At 33.1% G+C, this 25,590-nt stretch overlaps 1 protein-coding gene across 7 annotated transcripts in view; it reads right to left on the reverse strand.

The window, feature by feature from the left end:
- The window catches only part of LOC100874918 (mind bomb 1), a 488,386-nt gene that overhangs the window by 339,472 nt on the left and 123,324 nt on the right, over positions 1-25,590 (reverse strand). The window contains exon 10 of one of the 7 annotated variants that reach the window (XM_012298536.2): positions 14,476-14,512. The exons of 5 other annotated variants lie outside the window; for them this stretch is intronic. In XM_012298536.2, the coding sequence (XP_012153926.1) occupies positions 14,491-14,512 (22 nt within the window). In that variant the 3' untranslated portion in view covers positions 14,476-14,490. Of the gene's footprint in view, positions 1-14,475; positions 14,513-15,887; positions 15,970-25,590 lie in introns of those variants that run through there. One more of the 7 variants, XM_003700283.3, reaches the window with a different exon arrangement.

Below are 25,590 nucleotides of genomic sequence, written 5' to 3' on the forward strand. Positions count from 1 at the left end.
ATACATCACCTTGGGTAGCAATTATGGTGTGTTTCAACCAATCGATAACATCTTAAAATTTCTCACCGTACGCACCTGTGAATTCGAGTATCTCCGAAATCTTAACAACAATACACCTCGAAACGCATTGTCCCGTTGCAGGAAAATGCAGGAATCCAGGAGAATCTGGAATGCCATCGAGTTTTTGAAGGAACCGTAGAATAGAAGCGCGAACGGAATTACAAATCGAATCGCATAACGAAAGAAAATCATCCCTTTGTGGACTCGGTATCTTTCGAATGTCGTAAGCTTCTCTCTTATTTGATCGTAGCTGGTCTGAAGCTGAATCGATTCGATATTCACGAGACGAAATATTCCGACGATTTTCTTGAAAACTCTTTCAATTCCCTTTCAATTTGGTTTTATTGTCCTGATCACTTTTACTCAGACATTTCCAGACAACCAGTACAATCATCAGTCGAAAATACCAAACACTTATGGCAGAACGGAGGGAAATGTAATCAGAAACAAAAACATACCGAAAGAACGGAGAATACGGCGAATAAATGTAAAAATAGCTATATATATACACGGGTAGCTCGGAATAAGAGAAATATTTTAGGGGTTGCTTTAGGACATACAAATAACAAGAAAGGTTCACATGAACGTGTATCAGTCAAATGAATATTATTATCGACTTTCTATGTGTCTCTTTCCTCTCCCGTTGAACAGCAGATTGCTAAAAAATATTTGTGTTTGATACATCGAAATCTATAGGATAAATTATGCCATCTGTATATATTATACATTTACAGATAACGGTAATTCTAAACTATAATAATAATAACAGTAGATGAATTTAATTTGTCCCATAATAATAGCAGCAAAAGAAAATAAATATAGAATGCAATATTTATTGTAAAAAATCTAGATTAAACAATAAATTAGAAATGTTACTCATAATTTTTATTTTGAGATCTGGATTTTTCAATAATTTTGGTACTGCATTTCAAACTTGGTGGAATTCTTTCGATGCGAATCTTATCTTTCCCTATATGCCTATACAGGGTGTTTCGTAACTAGTGTAGGTCCCTGAAATGGGGGGTAGCTGACGTGATTTTGAATAAGATTTCCCTTTGCAAAAATGGGGTGTGAAGCTTCGTTTTTGAATTATTAAGGAAAAACACGGACCAATCAGAGCGCGAGGATTACGCCCACTCCGCCATTAGGCTCGAAGCTGTCGCTCTCGCGTCTGCGCACGCCCACTCCGCCATTATGCTCGAAGCTATCGCTCTCGCGTCTGCGCATGCGTAATCTTCGCGCTCTGATTGGTCCGTGGTTTTCCTTAATAATTCAAGAACGAAAATTCAAACCCCATTTTTGCAAAGGAAAATCTCATTCAGAATCACGTCGGTTACCGTCCATTTCAGGGACCAACACTAATTGTGAAACATCCTGTATATGCACATATGCCTACATGTAATGTATGCATATTGCTTCCAACATAACTCTTTTTTTGATAGTACATCCTATTTTTACTATGGTTTAATATTCAACTGAAATAAAACAATTTATTTCTATTAGCAAATAAAACTATATAGTTAATTCGTAACAATTAACTAAAAACTTGTTTAGATGTGTCGCAACAAACATGATGATATAACATGACATGACAGATGTCGTGAACAATTGATTTTGATTGACAGTTTTGCAAATTTGCCCTAAAACTTACAGCTGTATTCGGCAATAATTCATGGTTAAATATTCACTTGTTACTATTATTATGGGACAGTGGAAGTATGACTAATTTATACTTTGTGGATATTTATATATTTATCGAGATCTGCAGTCTAATAGCTGGTAATGGACTGACAGTTCTCAATCTGTATCGTTTAATTTTGTAATTTTTGTACAATTTTCAAGTCGTTGAATATAGAACTCTACATTATTTTTTTATAGTAAGTAGTACAAAAACGAATTTTTGCATTTCAACATTGAAAACACCAGCGTATGCACATTTGCTTTTAAACTAAAAGTAAAATTGCAAAATATATAAATACAATGTAATTTCTGCAGCTCGATGAAAATCAACATAAATTTCAAGAAACCTTAACAAATGTTGTAAAATGAAATAAGAATCTTATAAAAGTTATTTCATGTTCATGTTATTACATTTCGGTTTTGGTCGTTTCAGTGCTAATAATATATTTTTAGGTTTTGCACAAATTTATAAATTGTAATATGAAATCGAGCTGTATTTAACAGCAGATAAGTAGAAAATAAAAGCAAGAACATTTGTAATGGGTATCCGGCTAACTAATGAGATCAAATGTTACAGTGGGTCAGTCATTAATCTCAACGAAGGAACATCGATCACAGGCAGCTACATCAATTAGTATTCAACGAAACCAATCTCGTTCATTCTATCTTTATTAATCATTTTGTAATTCGGTAGCTTCGAGCTTCATTAAAATTCTAACAGGAAGAAAGAGATGAAACGGCAATGTATTGTATAAAATCACGGCGCTACATTTATTATATTGTGCTCTATCGATTAGCGTTATTGTATGTCTGCATATTTGCAATTTATACTAAACCTATTGTTTTTCATGTTTGAACAAATTTATTTGCAATCGGAGAAAGATTTAATGAATTCTTGTATCACTTTATGAGATTTCAGATGTATAATTGGGAGATTTGGGATTTGGGAGATTTGGGATTTGGGATTTGGGAGATTTGGGATTTGGGATTTGGGAGATTTGGGATTTGGGAGATTTGGGATTTGGGAGATTTGGGATTTGGGAGATTTGGGATTTGGGAGATTTGGGATTTGGGAGATTTGGGATTTGGGAGATTTGGGATTTGGGAGATTTGGGATTTGGGAGATTTGGGATTTGGGAGATTTGGGATTTGGGAGATTTGGGATTTGGGAGATTTGGGATTTGGGAGATTTGGGATTTGGGAGATTTGGGATTTGGGAGATTTGGGATTTGGGAGATTTGGGATTTGGGAGATTTGGGATTTGGGAGATTTGGGATTTGGGAGATTTGGGATTTGGGAGATTTGGGATTTGGGAGATTTGGGATTTGGGAGATTTGGGATTTGGGAGATTTGGGATTTGGGAGATTTGGGATTTGGGAGATTTGGGATTTGGGAGATTTGGGATTTGGGAGATTTGGGATTTGGGAGATTTGGGATTTGGGAGATTTGGGATTTGGGAGATTTGGGATTTGGGAGATTTGGGATTTGGGAGATTTGGGATTTGGGAGATTTGGGATTTGGGAGATTTGGGATTTGGGAGATTTGGGATTTGGGAGATTTGGGATTTGGCAGATATGGGATTTGGGAGATTTGGGAGGTTTGGGAATTTAGGGATTTGGGAGTTTAGAGATTTGACAATTCTGTTATTTGGGAATTTAGGTATTTGAGAACTGAGGGTCTTAAGAATTCAGAAATTTGGGACTTCAGGGATTACGGCATTTAGAGGTTTGGGAATGTAGGGATTTGAAAATCTATAGATGTTGCAATTTGAGGATTTGAAAATTTAGTAATCTGATTCCGGATTTGGAAATATAGTAATTTGGGCATTTAGAGATTTGGGAATTTAGGAAATCGAGAATTTTGGGATTAGGAAATTTAGAAATTTAGACACTTGGAAACTTAGAAATTCGCTTTGATTAATTGAGGAATTTAGCTATATGTAGATATACACATATGGAGATATAAAAGATACATGTAGAGATGCAGACATACAGAGATACACAGATGCAAAGATACAGAGATGCAAAGATACAGAGATGCAAAGATACAGAGATGCAAAGATACAGAGATGCAAAGATACAGAGATGCAAAGATACAGAGATACAAAGATACAGAAATATAAAAATACATAGTAATAGAAATATTGAAATACAGAAATTTAAAAATATGAAACTATAGGAACAAAGAAATATAAAATTCAAAAATCTAGCCATCTATAAATCTATAAATTCAATCATTTAAACGCTCCGTGTCTCCAACTGAAAATGAACCAACCACCTAACGATGAAAAATAATTCCTTCTAATTTCGTGTCATCCATTTCCAAATAAGCCACCCATTACGCAGCAACGAAAAATTAATTACACCATAATTTAAGTACAGGCATGTCTCACGGAGGAGGCATATAGGTCACTGCAAGTCACGACGTTAAAAACGCGTGGAAAGTAAAATTCCTTAGAAAATATTGTAACGAAAAAGGGGAGCGTTTCCAACGACAGAAAGTTTGCCTGAAAAGCTGGACTGATCGTCTACGCGGATCAACGCAAAAGATAAATTTGCACTTTAGCGGGCACGATATCGAGGGTCTTGAAAGCGACCTGGCCGACTTTCCTATCGGCCTCGAATCGCTCGTTTGGCTTGCCAGTGATTAATTAATCCATTATCATCGGACTGATTACGCGCAGGGTCGGCCCACTTCGTCAAGTCTGACGACCAAGTCAACAATGTGACCACTTAAAGGGTCACGTTCACAAAAGCTCTTGTCAACCTGCCATCGCTGCGGTTCGATGATAGTTTTTATTGGGGCCGCTTGTAAAAGGGTGAAAAATTGAAGCTGTTTCCGCGCCTCCTACAGAAGCTGATCAAGATATTCGACGAGGAGCTGAAAGGGCAACGAGTGGAAAATTTGACAAGCCACAAAGGAAAATAAAATGGACGATGATAAAAGTTGCATAGAGGTTTCTGCATTGATTCACGTATATATGGGCATTTTTGTGCGTCGATTATAAATGAGACATGTGAATGTGTGATGACTTTATTTGATGAGGTAACTGCACGTAATATATAACATATGTAAAGTAACATGTAAAATATGTAAAATAGTATGTTATATAATGTATAAAATATGCAAAATAATATGTTAAATAATATATCAAATATGTAAAATAATATGTTAAGTAATATATAAAATATGTAAAATAATATGTCAAATAATATATAAAATATATAAAATAATATGTTAAATAGTATATGAAGTATGGAAAATAATATGTTAAATAGTATATGAAATATGTAAAATAATATGTTAAATAATATATAAAATATGGAAAATAATATATTAAATAATATGTAAAATATGGAAAATAATATGTTAAATAATATATAAAATATGTAAAATAATATGTTAAATAATATATAAAATATGTAAAATAATATGTCAAATAATATATAAAATATATAAAATAATATGTTAAATAGTATATGAAGTATGGAAAATAATATGTTAAATAGTATATGAAATATGTAAAATAATATGTTAAATAATATATAAAATATGGAAAATAATATATTAAATAATATGTAAAATATGGAAAATAATATGTTAAATAATATATAAAATATGTAAAATAATATGTTAAATAATATATAAAATATATAAAATAATATGTTAAATAGTATATGAAATATGTAAAATAATATGTAAGGTAACATCTAAAATATGTAAAACAATATTTAATGTAATATATGTAAAATACATAAAAGAAACTAAAAGACGCCAAATATGAAAAATACGTGAAATGCGAAAAGTAGGTAAAATACATGAAAAATGTAAAATACGTAACACATATAAAATATCTAAAATACGTAAAGTGGGTGAAATATGTAAAACGAGCAAAATACGTAACATATGTGAAATATGTAAAACATGCAAAATGCGTAAGATATGTCGAACACGGGAAATGACTTCGAAAGTTGAAGAATTTAAGAATTTAGAGATTTTACAATGTAAGAATTTAAAAGTCTGAAAATTTAAGAATGAGCGGACTTGGAAATACAACAATTAAGAAATTTCAAATTTTTCTAACTTAGAAATCAAATAATTTGAAAATCTGGAAGCAGAAAAATTTGATAACTTGAGGATTTTGAGATTTAGAAATTAGGGACTGCGAGAGATTAAGGAAGTGTGATAGTATTAAAATTTGATAATTTGAGGATATTCGGATTTGAAAACTTAGAAATTCCGAAACCTAGAAATTCGGAAATCTAGAAATTCGGAGATGTAGAAATTCGAAAAAATAGAAATTTGGAAATTTAATAATTTGATTATATATAAGTTCGGAAATTTAGGAATTCCGAAACCTAGAAAATCGGAGATCTAAAAATTTAAAAATCTAGAAAATCGAAAATTTAGGAATTCGAAAATCTAGAAACTCAGAGATATAGGAAGTCGGCCCTTTAGAAATTCGGAAAGTTAGTAGTTCGAAAATTTAGAAATTCAGAAACTTAGAAATTCCGAAAATTTAGAAATTCGGAAACTTGGAAATTCACTAACTCGAAAATTTAAAAATTTGAAAATTAAGTAATTTGAATTTAAAAGAGATAGAAATTTGAAAGTTTGGAAAATTATAATTAGTAAAATTACTGATCATTACCACGACTTTCCAAAATCGTTTAATAGGATCGCTTTAATGAAAATGAACAACGATTTCACAATATCGTGATCCAGTAAAACAAATAAAACTTAATTAACTCTAATGGGACAATTATTGCATTCGTGTTGATTATCAAATGCCTTCCGATTTCATGGAATCCGTAGATTTTTCGAGAATTGAGCCATTCCGATTGTGCAGCACGTTTTTGTCGATATTTCGCGTGAATTACGGACAACTGTTCGTGAAATGACCAGATCGCTAGAATGGCGCCCAGAAAATCGATGAAATTGCGAACGCGTGCCGATCGCAAAATTGCCGACCTCATTTCAATTGGATTCGGAAACGATTTTCCAAGTCTCGATCGGTTTAATTGCGTTGAATTATACCTAGTGAAGAATGTCTGCCATGCGTAATCGGAAATGGATTAACTTATTGAACATACTTTTTCAATCAAACTTTATTTTCACTGCTTCTCATTCGTCTGTCAAAAACAGTCAAAACGATATTGTTTTTTCTCTAACTACAAAATTCCATTACTGGGAGGTCACTCTACAAATTCGATTATTGCACGCTTTTACACGGAATGAGTCCCCAAATAAATAACTCGAAAATTATTTACGAAGAGATGTTTTGAACAAAAACATCAATTTTCAAAGTGGAGTACAATATCCAATCAGTTTATTGTCACATTGATCTTCTATGAAAATATGAAGATAAATTTTGTATTTCTGAATGAAATTGTATATTCTTCTTATTTACATTAATTCTTTAACACGTTCACGCCAGCGTGACCCACCGGTGGGTCACGTTTGACTGTTCCGTGGGGCGGCGTGACCCACCGGTGGGTCACACTTAATTGTCCCGTGGGGCGGCGTGCATCACAGGTGGGTTTTCAAAAAATAAGTTTATTTTATTTTTTGTCAACATTATAAACAAAAATTGAATATTATAAGCATTAACATTCAATATTTTAAATTGATAACAATTATTTATTTATAAGCATGCAACTTTTTAAAACATTCTAAACTAATGCGGGCTGGCCCTTACAACTTTTAGAATATGTTCTTACTTTTTTACTTTTTTTCGTGGCGTATAATCTACCTTGTATTTTCGATAATTGTTTGTAACATTCTTTACATCATTTTCTTGTTTTTCTGGCAGCCCCTTTGAACAATTGTAGAAAATGTGTGTGTTTTCTTGACCGTTTTTCTTTTCTATTTCACATTCTTTGATTTCTCTGTGAAAAATTCAAAAAGGAAAAGTGCTAACCGCCCCTGTAGAAGAAAAGATTATTTTATCTACCTTTACACTTGATGCAAGAAATGTGCGTTCTGAAAATCAATGTCAAAACTGTTTTGGTCTCGTATTTAGCGCGTTCGAAGCTTCGAAGGAGCAACAATGTCGCGCCGCGCCGCCCCACGAAGCGAAACGTAAATATTCGCTCCGGCGTGAACGTGTTAAATTATTTTATGTAATGAAATAGTAGATTATGATTCATAGGAATATTTGCAAGAGAAAATTTCACTATCTGAAACTGATGCAAGAATTTAATGCAACCTCATTACATGTGTACTTCAAGTTTAAAAGGCGGTTAGTGCATAGAATACAATATCACAGCAAGAGGGTTAGATCTCGATCCAAGTTGCTATCGATATACTAATATACCGTATTTAGTTTTAGCGGACACTTTGTATAGGTTCAAATCAATAGATTCTTTAGTAGCAATAACAACTGAGGCGTTACATTCTACCGAGTGTTTCTAGTCTATTGTCACTCACATCTGGTTACCAGTTAATCTTAGTAGTAGTCCTTCATTTGCAGTTTCCTGTTTATGTAGAGGTATTGCTTGGTTTTATATTTGCTACAGTCATTTTTTGGAGAACCCACAGTCACTCGATTTTACATTTCCCTAATTTGTGTAGCCATTAGAAAATAGGAGCTGTTCCCTCGATTTTGTTCGTAAAAATTGTACGTCCACACCGAGCCTCCATCTTGTGAAATAAGCAATCGAACAAATAGACACATAATGGACTCGAGGTGGTTCACTTCGAAACATCAGATACATAGAAGACGTTCACTTCAGAACAACATCATATATAGACACGCAGTTCAGTTTGGACATCATTAAAAATAAGTAGAAAGGACATATCAATGTTAAACACTTCTTCAACCTACAGTCCACATAAATATTAGGATTTCAAACGATATAAAGTTCCCCGCGTCATTTAATCATCGTTAAATATTACAGACGTTGCATATACATGGTGAATATACCAGCAGTGGGCAGTACTCGAATAGTAGACAGTGCAACACCGAAAATAGAAATCAAAGGCGTTGAAACTTTTTCGGGTACACGAATGTGATAGCTTGTGTTACAGAATGTTGATATCGTGAACTATTTACCCTATGAGACACCGCGGGAACATATTTTGATCGCTACAAGATTGTTATTTATTTAATAAAGTAAGTTTCCCTGTTTTTCTCATCATAGAATATAATTCTCCTCATAGCAGATTATAGAAACCGTGTATACACTTGTTGCGACCAAAGTAAAGAAGCTTTAGACTGAGCATAAAAAATCTGTTGACACATAAACTGAATAAACGTTGTCTAAAAAAATATTTATTAAATAATTACTACTACAACGTAGTCTTTTGACCCACTAAATCCTTAAACATCGTTTAAAAGAAGATAAAAAGTATGCGAAATAATATCTCTGATTTCGTTGGTATGACAACGTTCCTAAACTCCAGTTATGTCACGCAAACGGTGTTTTTAACGGCATGTCTGTCAGCCACATTATCATGAAGGAACGTTAAAGTCACAGAGATCGTGGCTTCATCGGTGGCCAAATCAAAAGAGAGGAATTTTCCGGTAATTTCCGCAGCCTAAAACGTTTCCGCCAATGGCAGCAGATATCATGGAAAAGCGACGGCGGACCAGCGCGAGTTTCCTAAGGCCGTTGATTTCTATGAACCGTGATTTATCGCATTTCAGGAACCCCTTCCGACAGTTTAACGATGCCGTGATTTGAGCGCAGGAAACTGGATTCAGTTCGAAATATCGATCTCTCTCTCTACTTCAGACATTTCGAATTGCGACCAAACTTTTTCGTTGGCCACCCTCTTAATCCTGATTCGCGTACACGCCTCTCGATTCGCACTTTAATCTCGTTTCACGTCATTTACCGTGATTTATGAACCGTGGTCGCCATAATTATCATCGTCTTTTTATGAGTGACGCGTGGTTCGCTTTACCAGGTCCTCGATTAATGAGCCTGTTACCGCCAAGGAAATGATACCTTGGATTTTAGTTAAATTCTGTTTTAATAAAACGATTGCAATTTTTGGTCAATTTTTGGTATATATTTATTAGTATTTTATTCATTCCTTTGCGGTGAAAAATTGCTGTCCTTCGTTTCTACTTTAGAATTGAGAAGATGATTTACTAAAAATATAGGCATTTTCTGAACAATTATTTCAAATTTATAGGATGCTTAAGGGATTGAAGAATTATGGCAGGTACTATGAACACATTCCCTCAAGAATAATATAAATAGTATAAAGAATATAAGTAGTATAAGTAGTATAAGTAGTATAAGTAGTATAAGTCGTATAAGTAGTATAAGTAGTATAAGTAGTATAAGTAGTATAAGTAATATAAGTAGTATAAGTAGTATAAATAGTATAAATAGTATAAGCAGTACAAATAGTACAAATAGTACAAATAGTATAACAAAACACCAGGGATGAAATGTCTGTTTAAATACAATAGGTCTTACTATTTTAGGTTTTTATCATATAAATTTCACTATATATTTCTGTCTGTAAAACAATAGGTTAAACATAGTAGAAGAAGGCTTACTAATACATATAGTAAAATAATAGAATAGTAACATAATCGACAAGAAGAATAATGGAATAGTAGAATGGTGATATAGTGAAACAATAAAATTGTATGTAATTTAATATAGCAAAGTAATATAGTGTAATAGCTGAGTAAGGAAATAGTAATAGAACTAAACAGCATAAAATAATAGAGATACATATTAAAATATCAGACTGGTAGTAAAATAGTTGTAGGTATCGCAGTATAACACTATTGTATCATAGCAATATAATTAAATAGAAAAAGACTAAAATACCAATATGACAGTATAATAAAATACTAAGATAATAAAATAGCAGTATAACACATATCCCTACTATATCTTTAATCTCGAGCACTATCATAAAATCCAAAAACGATGAATAATTCCTACGAAAACAAAATATTTATATAAAAACTTAATAATCTCAAAAACTTCATTGCATAAAATAAACAACTCCATAAATAACTTAAAACGCGAAACTAAATACTAGCAGAAGAGACATAAATTATCATAAAGCATCGCTGCAACGGGGTAAACTTTAACGATCGAGAGCTCAAAGAACGGCACGGAAAAATCGTGACGGTCAAAAACGGCGGCTTTCTATCAAAGTCCTAGAACGATAGGATTTTCCTGCACGGGGAAAGCGAACGATTCCCAAAGCGGTAGCTGAAAAATACCTAACGATCCATAGAGGGTCCACAAGCGGCCATATCGTTCCCACGACCACAGGAAATCCCACGCGGTGCCGCACGGTCGCATCCACCTCGCATTTCCGTTTTGCATTTCAAATTCCCGCCGGGCTACGCTTACGCAATCGTAAGCGCGTAACTCGGAGACGATAGCGAGCATCGATCTCGAACCGTTTCCATTCGATACGAATCGAATCTATATACGTTCCGCGTTCTGGTGCTAGTTTCCACAAAGCGTATGCCGAAATCGAGAATATGATACCCGAAAATACAGCAGAAATTTTTGTTACGAGAAACCGGAGATTCCAGCTTCTCCTGACATACCTAACGTAACATTATCATGTTCCGACGATTTAGGAAAAGTAAAATGATGGATACGTATATTCGATTTCACGTTTTACGAGTTTACAGCTTTACGGAATCGATGATGATTTGGAAGTTGGTGAATAAAGTGCTTCCTTATTCGTTTCGATACAGTTTTATGTTAGTTCGTACAGCACAAAAGTTTCTTAAAAATCTTAATTCTTTTAAAGAATTTTTTCTTCAAAAAGTTTAAGGAAATACATTTTTTTTTGTTAAAAATATTGTACTATCAAAACTTGTTTACTGTAGATATTATCTACATTTTTATATACTTTTGAAGACTGATTTTTTCATAATTTTGATGCTTCAGGTTGTCCAGATATATCTGGACACAATACTTCGAAATTGAATTAGTCGATTGATAACGAAACGATTAAATTATAATCGACAACTACATATTTTCTTACTAGAAATGAAAATACACACATATATTGTTAAGTCAATGATGTTAAAATGAAATTAAACGTTAATTGAAAATTTATTGAAAATTAAGCTTTAATAGAAAATTCACTGAAAATTAAGCTTTAATTCAATGAAAATCGAACTTCGATAAAAAATTTAATAAAAATCTACCTTTAATAGAAAATTCACTAAAAATCAAACTTCAATAAAAAATTTAATAAAAACCTAACGTTAATAGAAAATTCATTGAAAGTCATACTTTAAAAGAAAATTCATGGAAAATTAAACTTCCGTTGGAAATTCATTGAACATTAAACTTCACTTCAAAATTCATTGAAAATCTAATTTAATTGAAAATTCATTGAAAATCAAATTAACTTTAATTGAAAATTCACTGAAAATTAATTATGAAATTGTCAAATTAGCTATCAGACGTTAATTGTTAATTTACGGTTTCTTCGATTGAACGAGTAGCCTTGCATCGTACTTGCTTTAATTAAAAATTTGATGTTTATTTCAACTCCTGAAAGACTAAAATTTGTTTCAAAGTGATTATAACTAATTACCAACTGAATAAGAACTGATCAGCTAGATGATTAGTAATATGTGTGCAAGACGTGTGGCGGTTATTTATCAAGCGTATATGTATCGGACGAGCACTTCAGGAGCTCGTGGTAATCAAGTTAACCAGTTAAGTGTGTTTGACGACTATATCCGTCATGGAGATGTGGCAGAATTTTGTGTCATGACGACTACATCCGTCATGTGTAAAATTTTGTTACAATGTTGATATTTAAATTGAAGTTTTGGCGAAAAATTATATTTGTATATACTAAATTATATTCGTAAATTGCAATATGTTTAAAATGTTTAGAGGTCAACACGAAATGAAATAAACAAATAAAAAGTGTAAATGATTTGAGATGGATTCATAAATTCTTGAGAGCTAACTCGTCATCGTTTGATTATCGCGACACACACTGGTGCGCGCTTTGCAAAAGGATCGCCACAGCTAACTGGTTAACAAGGAATTACCCTGTACTATTCCTCGTGGAACCGCCTGTATACTCAAAGACGTTCTAACAAGAATCAAAGAAGCATCGATCTCGGTCGATTTCACACGATTAGGCAAAGCAATACAGCTTCTAAAGGACGAGAGGTTCACGCGAGATGGTCTCTGATAACCGAGACAACGGAAAGGGGAAGGAGAGGAGGATCGAAGAAGAGGACACAAGAGGGTCGGATGGGGCAAAAGGCGGTTTGCGGCGGGATGCGGTAAGCGGCAATGAATTAATCGCCGTGAACAGTGCAAGCTCGGTCCAACCCCCGACCAAAATCCCATGCTGGCCCTGCACCCTTCCCCCATCGTCCCGTAAAGCTTCCCTAAAACCCCTAATGCCGACGACCGCAGCCACCGCCCCCGACTCTGTCGTTCCGGCTGCAGCATCAACGATCGTCCGCCACCTATGACGCCGTATTAGTCCAAGAAATGTGGCTACCTGTCCATCGTTGCCAAAAATTTCGTTCTCCTATACGATCTTTGCGGTTTCATGAACGTCACGCGATCATTTTGGCAACCATCAATTTATATTCGATGCCAGAGATAAGTAGAAAATTGGAAATCGTTAAATAATCCTCAATGGATGCATCCACCTTTCAATATGTTATTCTCTGTTAACCCATTCAATGCCAGACAAATTTAGAACTTTTCCCTGGACTCCATAATTTTATTTTAACGAGAATATAGATTTTTACAAAATATAATATTTACTTACAAATATGAACTCGATGATTATTTTAAAAGTTAATAATTTTGAGGATATAAATATTTAAACATTCTTCACTTCACAAAATTTAAGGATACATACAACATGTATAATATACCCATGATACGAATTTTCGAGTTATAATACATTTTCCAAAATCTATCAAATAGAATGAAAACCCTAAAGCTTAATAAACATCAACTTTAGCATATTCTACTAAAAATACTCATCAACAAAACATTAATCAGATCTCACCTTCCATAATGTTTTATTATTCCTATTTTATCAAAACACATCAACTATAATTAACATCGACAAAAGATATTGTCAACCATACATGACAACAAAATTTTACATCTGCAATAAAATTTGATGTTAAAGATCATCAATTTTTTATATATCTACATAAACAATTTTTTTAAATTTAGTTACTGTTTCTGTCGATTTGTTATACGTCCACATAAACATTTTTTTTTTGTTTTATAAATTAGTTATTGTTTCTATTGATTTCTTATATTTCCACATAAATGTATTTTTTTAAATTTAATTATTTTTTGTATTAATTTTTAATACATTCGCATAAATATATTTTTAAACATTTAATTACTGCTTTTATTATTTGTACGAATATTTAAACAGATGAAAATGATTTAAAGCCAACTTTTGTACACAGTAAATCACTTAGATCAAGTTAATGCCTCGAGAAGGATATTTCGCAAGGTTTCAGATAAAGGAGACCACAAAGCTGGTGGTTTGGAATGATGAGGATATAAAAGATTTCCATTGACTCGAGGCATCGATCCATCAGTCAAGCTTATCGGAGCCGAAAGGTGAATAGCAACTTAAGACTTCAGGTGACACGCGACGTAAATCCGCCACTAAGTTTATAGTTTGCTCTTAAGTCTACCGACCTTCTAAAAACCGAAACGACGTTATCAAATCTTCTAGGTTTCCTTCACTCGCGTTTTCTCGACAGGTTGTGACAGAAAGATGCATTTCAAGAGAATTTTATTTTTCTTCTTGCAAATAGCTGTAAAATTAAATAAAAATTTCTTTAAATTTAAAATCTTTGGTTTCAAATCTTCAAATTTAAAGATTGCAAGATTCATAAATTTCTACATTTTCACTTTTTCGAGATAGCAAATTTTAAATTGATAAATTTCCAAATTTTTAGACGTCATAAGCTCTTACATTCTTAAATAGCCTAATTTCAAGAGGCACAAAATCCTGAAATTAACAAATTTTAGAGTTTTTAAGTCCTCAAATTCTTAAACTTCCGAATTCCTAAATTCCAAAATTCCCAAATTCCCAAATTCCCAAATTCCAAAATTCTAAAATTCCCAAATTCCCAAATTCCCAAATTCCAAAATTCCAAAATTCCAAAATTCCAAAATTCCTAAATTCCTAAGTTTCTAAATTTCTAAATTTCTAAATTTCCAAATTACTAAATCCCTAAACCCCTAAACCCCTAAATCCCTAAATCCCTAAATCCTTAAATCCTTAAATCCCTAAATGCCTATATCCCTATATTCCTCAATCCCTACATCACTAAATCACTATATCCCTAAATTCTCAAGTTTCCAAAATAAAAAAATACTAAAAAAGTAAAAAAAAAAAAAGAAAAGTAAAGTAAGTACGTATTAAGTAAAGTTAACAGCTCCCAAATCCCCAAATTCCAAAATAACCTTTATTATTCAAAAATTCCTAAACTCAAAAATAAGTTTATTTATATGAAAATAAAATTCATAAATACATAAACAAGTACTTACCTCTAAAAAAACTGTAGAATCAACATTATATAAAACACAATATGAATGCAGAATGTAATGTGAATTATTACTTACCTGCTAATATTCAAAAGATTACAAAAAATGATATCGTAATCATTGAAAAGAAAAGAGTACACATTAAATGTACAAAGACACCATAACTAGCATATTAACATTAATACCACATAAAATTCTACTCCACTTTTTCTGTATTTATTTCTCTCAGAATAATCGACATCAGTTTAATATCAGTACTGTTTCTCGACAAATTTAAATTGTCGATTTTGGGGGATTTTCAAGGGTTGAAAAATGGGAAGTTAGCTTTAGAACACAGGAATTTAAGGACTTTTATAGTCGACCTACAAATATGGAATTTGATGATCAAGAAATTGATGACATAAAATATTAGGAAACTATTTACAGACAAAAGGAGCATGACTTCGTATGATGTGCTTCAAGTAGTACACCTCATTCTTCTTAGCAAGAATACATCGTTTCTGCGAGAAGATTAAAATACATGTGCGAAAAATGAATCGCACTTTGAAAAAAACTCAAATCACAGTTAAATCCTTCAAAATTTGCAATAACGTGGGCGTCTAATAACAAAATAATGTAACAACGCGAAACAGTCCCGTTTCAACCCCTCTTACTCTACATTATACAAAATATTTTACATACCATCAGATGCAAGAAACACAGAAGAGATACCTCGACATACCTGCAACAGAAAAAAGGAAATCTCGTGTTAGAACCGTGCACGTGAACTTCGCATCGATAAGACTGAATCCTTAGCTCCATTTCTATTAGGATCTCTTCCCTGTACGCGGCAATATAGGGAAAGCCTTGTCTTTAATCCAATCTGCAATCGTATTTCAGATGCAGCCGGATACTTTCGTTGGTCGTATCGCGGAAACAGCAATCGACATCAGGACTCCCTTGGTAAATATTTTCCATCACCCCAAAGCCAGGCCAATCTGGTCGAAACAAGCTTGCAGTTCTCAATGCGTCCTCGTTTCACCTCAAAATAATGTAAAGTTCAATTTAAGCTCGGGCCATTGCCAAACTTCCCGGCTTAAACGACTGAGATCGAACCGATGTTTTTTCGAATCACGACGCCATCAACTTTCTCCCCGTTCTGTCTCTAATTTTCGCTCCGAAACTGGTTCACTTTTTTTTTTCCTTTTTGCTCGTTGACCAACTTTAAACAACGATCTTACCGTTACATGGCAATCGGTGATAAAAAATAATGGAATTTTCTAACGCAATATCATCGACGTGTTTGTACACACTAACCACAGGATTTTCCTTTCGCTCTGCAACGGAAACATTGCGGATTTCGAGCGCAAGAATGCTAGGGATTTTGTAACAAGTATTTTCTTGCGAGCTTTCTGGCGCTCTTGAATTGTCCGGAAAATTCGGAGCGAAATTGCTTCCTATGGTAAGATCAAAAATTCGAAATGTTTGTTCTTTTTAGCACTAGGTTTACAGACGTTTCTTATATATCTATCTTTACGAACATAAGTCAATTTGACGCATGAACGAATACATATATTTAACCCCTTGCACTATGACTTATTTGTCAGGTGCGTCAGTCGGAACTGACTAATTACAGCTACAATATTAAAACAGACAAAAAATCTTGAAATGTTATGTCAATATGTTATTATGCAATCGTTGACTATGCAAATTATAATTGGACTTGAACTCCAAATTGAAGCATATTAAAAATTCAAGTAAAATTGATCACGGCCGAAGTACGAGTGCGTCACGAGTCAGACTCGTCAAAATAGTGCAAAGGGTTAAAGAAAAACCTCTTAGAAAGCAATATGGTTAAACACTACAAGTAAGAAATGAAAATATGAGATATATATTTATAGTAAGTTTTTATTATTCAATAATATTTTATTACATTACTTCAATATTTTACATTCACATTTTTACTTCCCTCTACCCTGCTAACTGGGATTTGTACTGCGAACCCGGCATACCGGCTGAGTCGGCCGCGTGCGACTCCGGACTATCGAAGTCCGTCGTTTATAAGGTATTGTCGGTGCATTCATATTTATTATTGTTGTAATTTTTGCATAGGTAAAACTAATTTACTTAAAATTTTATTTACGTTACGATCACGTCAAATTGACGCACATCCGTAGAGATAGGTACACAACAAATTTCAATATTTCAAAGCTTTTATAGAAAATAGACTTCAATATTATGTAATATATTTACCTTGTTCAATGGATAAAAGTCGGTACAAGAGATAAAATAAAAATGCGATCGGTTTTAGTAATTTTCCTAAAAAATTCGAAATGCGTCAAAATGATGCGTCTCTCATAAACCTCTCGTAAACCTAGTGTTAACGTTGTAAAAATAATTAGGTATCTGTTACTGACGCAACTGCGTAGAAAATTATAAGTTAAGGGTTTAACCCTTTGCCTTACAATATCGCCTCCCGGACGTGACGCACGTAATGCTTGAAATGCGACGAATCTGGCTCACATTTTCACCACGATTCAATTTCGCGTTTAATTTCAATTCCTACCCCTCCACCAATGATCGCCATATAGAAAATATCTCTGACATTTGAACATTCTCTGTCTGTCTTAATGTTACAACAATACTTAAGTCGCCCTGTCTGACGCACTCGTTGAGAAAATCATAAGTTAAGGGGTAAAATATATACTTCAAATGTCACGGTTTAGAAATTAAAAGTTATTAACATTGACTATGCAAATTGTTAGAGTATCGTGATATATCGTGACATGTCGCGAATTAACAAAATCGGCATTCATTTGTCAATGCATCGCGAATTGCAGAGACGCGCATTTTGGCGGTAGTGCGAGAGAAGACGCCGTAAAATAAAGACGTATTGTAACACACTATTAATTGTATAATAAAACTGCGTAAAAACCAACACAAATATTCGTTAACAAATTATATATCGAATTCGTGCACAATGACATTAATATTTTAATAAAAATCACGATAATTTTTCCATAAATTTTTATTGTTAAAAACACTGTACCATTCAAGTATAAAACGTTAATAAATATGAACTAAATTGGACTAGGTAGCGGAGGACATAAAATGAAATTTAAATGATTTTACTTTCAAATGTGTGCAATAAAGCTACTCTTAACACACGAACAGAACGGAAATGAATTACGCAGGTGTTCGCAATCCAAACAATCCAGGTTGAAACAATCACTGTGTTTAAAAATAAACTGCGAGAGCACAAGATACTTTTCGGATTTATATAGCGTATCATCAAAATCGATCACGGATGAAATAATTGCAATCCGGAGAATTAAAGAGAAACACGGGAATACATTCGATCAATGAATGGTCATCGCAACAGTTCAATGATTTTATCGTGCCCATAACGTTTCTGCAATACATAATTGCACCGATTACAAATAGAAAGTGTGGAAACTGATGAAATTTATAAAACAGAATATAAATACGTGAATTGTTTGAAGGGTGTAACGATATTTTTCCTGTTTATCTTTTATCATGGTTCTTTATATTAAATAAACTATATTTTACGTTAATTCTTAATGCCTTTAGTAGAGTAATATACCTGATACACTGGGACGTTCAAGACCCAAGTCGCTAAAAATGTTTCTTACAAAGCACATGCTCAAACCTACCCATTTTAGCCTGATAAAAATTATAAATAATCTTTGAAAGTTGTTTAACATATTTTACAGCTGATTTCAGTAAATTCGAATACTGAATATGAACAAAAATTTAGGAACGTGTAAAAATTGAAAAAATAACAGTTTTCACAGAAAAATTCAAATTTTTCTTTCGATTTTAATACGAGGAGCTAAAATGTTAGCTGAACACTCTTAAGATATAACAGTTTAAGGAAAAAATAGTAATAATTCTGAGGTTTCAAAGAAAGTATTTTGATTTTCAGAATGTAAAATGGCTAAAATTGAAGCTAAATTATCTGGGATTGTTTCATACCCCAGTGTGACCATTTAATAAACTATTAAATGAACCTACAAAACAAAGATCCAAACCTTCCAAACAAAAATATAAGCTTCATGAATTAAAACAAATACAGCTAACAATCCTTACTGATCAAGTATAAAAGAAACGATAATTAAGGGCGACAGTAACCATTAAAGAGTTAATTTCGACTTTGAAATTTAATCTGTTAATTGTTCCACTAAGAACGTAAGAATAGTATAAGTTGAATTGTTCGCCATAGTATTTTAACTGAACAAAGAATAATTTACTAAGCTACTGTAAGCTCTTTGGAGGTAAAGCACTTTTTCTATCTACAGTGCTTTTGTTACGAAGTAACACTCTACGCCCTACATTCTCAACCAACCTGTCAGACCTTTTTAATTATCCTCACGCAATCCTCCTTCTGCTTTGAAACACGGTTTTGAAACAAAGATGGCTATAATCTCATCTTTTTTATTCACTTGCTGTGATAGATCTACTGAAAATAATATGTATATTAATAATTTACAGAAGGATTATGAGATTATTAATATTAATCCTTTTGATCAAGGCGGTTTTGATTAAAATTATGATCGTAACTGATATTCGGAGAATTTTAAATAAATATATGTATAATATACCGGTTTCATTTATTTTTAGGAATTTCTTCACTTTTAGCCATTTTTAATTACACTTCTATTTGAATTTATGTATCGGTATTGTATATCGTGCATGGACAAATGATGTCCGTTCACGAGCATTGATTGATCAATTCTTTAATTTCTTTTAATTAGGAATTTATGTGATTCTGTATTTTACAATTTTTTAAGCATCATAAAATTATCAAATATCTTAGTTACTAATTTTGCAATTTTGAAAATTTGAAACTCTAATATTTGCATAGTTCCAAATTACCGCTCTCCTGAATTTTCAAATTATGAAGTACGAAAATTACCAAATGACCAAATACCAAATTACCAAATTATCAATTTACTAAATTACCAAATTACCAAATTACCAAATTATGAAATTTCTTAATTACCAAATTACCAAATTATGAAATTTCTTAATTAACAAATATAAAATTTGAAACTCTGATATTTCCATCTTTCCAGATTTCCACTTTTCAGAATATCAACATTTGTAAATTTATAATTTTATTAATTGCAGTACTTAAAAATTTAACTTGAGATTTCCAGATTCCGAAATTTCTAAATCTTTAAAGTTTAAAAATTCCTCGATTTCTAAATGGAAAAACTCAAAATCTTCTGACTAGTGCATGCATCATGCACCCAACTGCACGACCAAGTGTACTCATCACTATAGTAGAAAGTATAATTTATTATTGGTATAAAATTATACCTATAATGATATACATATAATCATGCAATGGTAGCTGTAAAATTATAGGTATAATATATAAAATGCATTATATCTACAATATGTATGACAAGTGTAAAATGTATTAGACCTATAACATATATGACAGATATAAAATGTACTACACCTATAACATGTATGGGTCATTCCACGCCAAATCGATCACTTTTGGAAGTCAAAATCTCCGATTTTGTTCTAATCGTAATATGTTGTAGTCCATGTGAAATTAGGGGGTGTTTAAGTCATCATTTTCCCGGTTTCGAATTCGTTAATGAATGGCAAACCTTCAAAGTTTGCAATTTTTGCCCATTTTGGCGAAAATAGGGTCCACTTAGGAATTTTTTTCTCAGAAACTACTCAACCGATTGAGCTAAATTTTTTTTTGTTTTATTCATGAAGGATTGGGCTATTTTAAAATATTTTTCCTAACTCCAACAATTTGTTATAAAATGTCGGAAAATTTAAACAAATTCTTTTTTTGCGTTTTTTTCAATGGGGGGCGTAAAGGGTTAAAATTTATAAAAAATATGGTTATATTTTTTGAAGCTTCCTCTTTAAAATGAGCTCTTCAGAACGATGGAGCCTAAAAAATTGACGCCTCTACAAGCTGGAATAGGACGCGGGGTACCCCGGTTTCAACTAGGTGAGTCGTGTGCTTCGCTATTATGATCGGTTTTTTTATACTGCCGGTCTCAAAACAATACGACAAGACTTTGTATACGACCAAATGACTCTGTTCATACTTAGTAATGTATTGCGTTATTTAGTGAACACGTGTAACTGCATTCTGCTGGAAAAATGTCTAACGTAAAAATCGAACAGCGAATAAACATCAAGTTTCTTGTAAAATTTGTTGAAATCTGTTATAATGTGTGATGAGACATGGATTTTTACCTATGACCCAGAAAGTAAGTGCCAGTCGATGCAGTGGAAGTCTTCAGGATCCCCAAAACCCAAAAAAAACACGCCTGTCAAAATCAAAATGCGATATCAACGTAATTGCAATGATTGAGTGGTTTCCCAGTGGTCAGACAGTTAACCAACACTATTACATTGAAGTACTAAAAAGATTTAGTGAAAAAATTAGGAAAAAAAGGCCACAGTTGTGGGGGGATGGATGGCTGTTGCGCCAGGACGACGCACCCGCTCACACGGCACTGTCTGTCAAGCAGTTTCTGACCAGCAAACATATTACTGTGATGGGGCATCCTCCTTATTCACCTGATTTGGATTCATGCGACTTTTTTTTATTTCCTAAAGTTAAATTTTGCTTAAAGGGAACCCATTTCACCTCAGTTGAACAGATTCAGGCAAAAACAGAGAATCTCCCGAAAGGACTTCCAAAAGCCTCGTTCCAGAATTGTTACCAGCAATGGCAGCACCGAATGCATAAGTGTGTGAATGCTGAAGGGGACTACTTTGAAGATGATAATGTCACGGAGAACTGATTCTACAGGTACAATGATTTATTGGACCAGTCTCGTTACGTTTGGGTCACGCCTCGTATGTATCATTTTATAGCTACTGTATTTCATTATAGAATACTCCTTGTTTTTATCGTAAATCGACTCTAAGTCTAAGAGTAACTTTTGTCTAAATCGACTATAAGTGTGCCTCCATCAAAGTTTCATGACCACCATAACAAACGTCACTTATCACTTATAAGTCTTACACATAAACGATAAGCACAAAACGTTACTCTAGAATCTAAAACATCGAAGTCTCCGCTGCCAAAATATCAGTCTCCGCAAGAATGATTAGAAGAACACCCGTTACAGTATGAAGGAGTAACGTTAAGCTGTACAACCGTTCAATACGAGGCTGGCATCGGAAAAAGATTGCGAATCTTTCTCCTTGAAATGACTCGCGTAGGTAGCATCGACTCGACCTATTTCGTGTCCATTCAAGCTACATCGAGCGTCTGTCTCGTCTGCCCCTTGCCTCGAATACCCCTTGCAGGTGAATGCATGCAAGGCTGCACTTCGCTATCTGCTATCTCCTATCAGCTATCTACTCCACTTGCATACTGGATTTAGAATACTCGGATATGGCAAGGATCGAGGTTAAACACTTATTTCTAGAGCCACTTCCTCAGACACGTCCTACTTCCCTTCGTGCTGTTATATTTTCGCGAGTTTCCTTCTGGACTACCGCCGCGTTCCATCGTTTCCATGACGAATGATATATCGCGAGGATTTCAACGATATATTCGAACGTTGCCGTAGAGCAGCGTGAAACGAAATGCACTGGACATTTCGCAGATTGAGAATCATAGCGGTGTACGTGTTATTCCGCGTTTACTGCTATAAAAGTCTACACCCCCGGAGTAATACTTTTTCATATTTATGAATTTGTACGTTCGAACGGTTGAATGTTAACAAATTCAGAAATATGAACATTTGAAGATTTGTGCTTTCGGATTTGGAAATTTAATATTTTTGTATTTCTGATATTCTATTCTTTGATACATCTAAATCTCCGGATTTCTAACTCTCGATATTTATGAGACTTTGAATTTTCAAATCCTTAAATTTACGAGTCTCCGAGTTTCTATATCTCTAAATTTATGTCCCTGAATGGAGGAATCTCCAAATTTATATTTGTATTTATGAGTTTCTAAATTTATTTCAGAATTTCGAATTTCAAATTTCGGAACTTCTAAATTTCCAATTTTTGGACTTCTAGATTTTTAAATTTCTTAATTTCTGGATTTCTAGATTCCTAGATTTTTCAATTTCTTATTTTGGATTTCTAAATTTTTCAATTTCCTATTTTTCATTTCTAAATTTTTGAATCTCCAATTTCGAATTTCCAAATCTCTAAATCTCGGAATCTCTAAATCCCGAATTCTCTGAATTCCAAAATTTTTAAATTCCTAAATTCTTAAATTCTTAAATTCCTAACTCCCAAAATTCCAAAATACCAAAATTCCTAAATCCCAAAATTCCAAAATTTCTAAATTCCTAAATTCCTAAATTCCTAAATCCCAAAATTCCTAAATCCCAAAATTAAAATTCATTCATCGAAACGCAGATCTAACGTTTACTGAATATAAAAATCAAAATAACAACAATTCCTATTTCACCCAAATTATTAATGAAGTAAAGAAGAAAAGCCTGAAATATTATTGTGTGCAGGAAACATTACAAGAGACCAAATAACGTCTGCTGTGATGAAGAACCGAGGATTAATGTCTCCATCATTCTCTCGAATTTCTGAACAGGCAATATAGTAAATCCAACAAAGAGGAGGTAAAAAAAGCCATTAGGGAAATAATTATAACACCTCCATCGATCTATCAACCTAAGCAATCGTGGCTTAAGTCCCACTGACCTCTTCACGCGTTCCATCAATGTCAAACCGACAGAATCGCTACTTTCTCATCAACTTTGTCAGAAAATACAGCATACAGTAATAACATGATATAACAAAGTATAATACAAAATCTACAATTAATTTTAACAGGGAGGTAAACATCAATTTTATATTATATCAGTTGCTAGCCAGTTAACTTCTCCATTATAGCATAACCTACGTAACAAGTTAAAATTAATAATTAATCTATCGTTAGAATTAATAAGCAACGAAATTAATTGGCATACAAAAGATTGTACTATTGTTAATTTCATACCAAAATATGATGAAGTGCTGAAAACGACTCGAACTGTAATCAAGTGTCAACAAATTTTAACAAATGTGACTTTATGTGTCTTTCTTATGGCTAAAATATTGCTTACAACTGATTTAGATACATGAATTGTTTCAGTGTTAAAGTCAGACATAACCTTAATTCTTAAAAACATAACCTTAATATTACAGCCGTCGTTCTTTACTTTGAATCTCATTCCCTAAGAATTAAATTTAATTTTAAAAAGTGTTGTTTGTGCACATTTACGTATGCAGTTATTTTTCGATAATTGTGATACAAAGGCTAATTGGTGCATGAACCCTCTAATGTACATTCGTTTCGTTGGTGCCCGAAGACGCGCGAAATCGTTCCGAGCATTTAAATAAACCGCAGGCAAACTGTAAAAGATGTCGGCTATTCTGGATGTTCCACGATTTATATGCAAATTAGCTGGTTAGTTCTGGGCGCCATTTCGAGGTAATTTGGACGATCGTGCGCGATCAAATTGCCGGACGTACAGAACTCGTAATTGCACAAATCCAGACTCGTTAACTGTGTACACATGCCAATACGTGGAAGCATATTCGTTAAAATGTGGCTACACATGCATCGACCCATCAGACCGCCACCTGATGAAACTTTTTTTTTAACAATTTATTGGTGTGCGCAGGTGCGACGTCACCGATGCAATTTCGCTGTTTCTAATTACAGATTTTGATAATAATCCAATGTTAATTCCGGTGCTCGAATACACGGACGATTGGAATTTTATTGCGTTTTCTGGTTGGTTATTTCGTGTTCATCGTTGCTGTAACAGTGAATGGCCGAATATAGCAATAAAATGAGATAGAAGGAATTTCGTTTCGAAATGGAAAAATATTTGACTAGAGAGCTATTTCAGCTTGTATTGTTTATTTCGGATTTTGGTAATTACTTTATTACTGAATTAATTTGCAGTAGAATAGTTTATGCTCTAAGTTGTCATGGAGAAAGAATTATGTAATGACTTGAGAGAAAGTAATTGTATAGGTATAGTCATAATGGCAGCTTCGAGAATTGGCTCAAAGATATACATATAATTACATTACGAAATATAATGCAATCGAAATAATTAAAGAAAAGAAAGAGGAAGCTTTGAACAGTTTCGTTATTTCATTTACATCATATTATTTATTTATTCATTTATTTATATTGTATTATACTACATTATGCTATATTTATCAATAATACAAAATACTAAATAAAGAAATAAATGTTTGTGATGGATTTATGAATAATTAGGATAATTAAATATTCGAGGTATTCTGACATGACTGATACCCCATTTCCTCAAATGCCGAAGTACAATATTCGATAAATTATGATTATCCATCA

The sequence above is a fragment of the Megachile rotundata genome, chromosome 1 (genome assembly GCF_050947335.1).
Source record: "Megachile rotundata isolate GNS110a chromosome 1, iyMegRotu1, whole genome shotgun sequence".
Taxonomy (NCBI): Eukaryota; Metazoa; Arthropoda; class Insecta; order Hymenoptera; family Megachilidae; genus Megachile; species Megachile rotundata.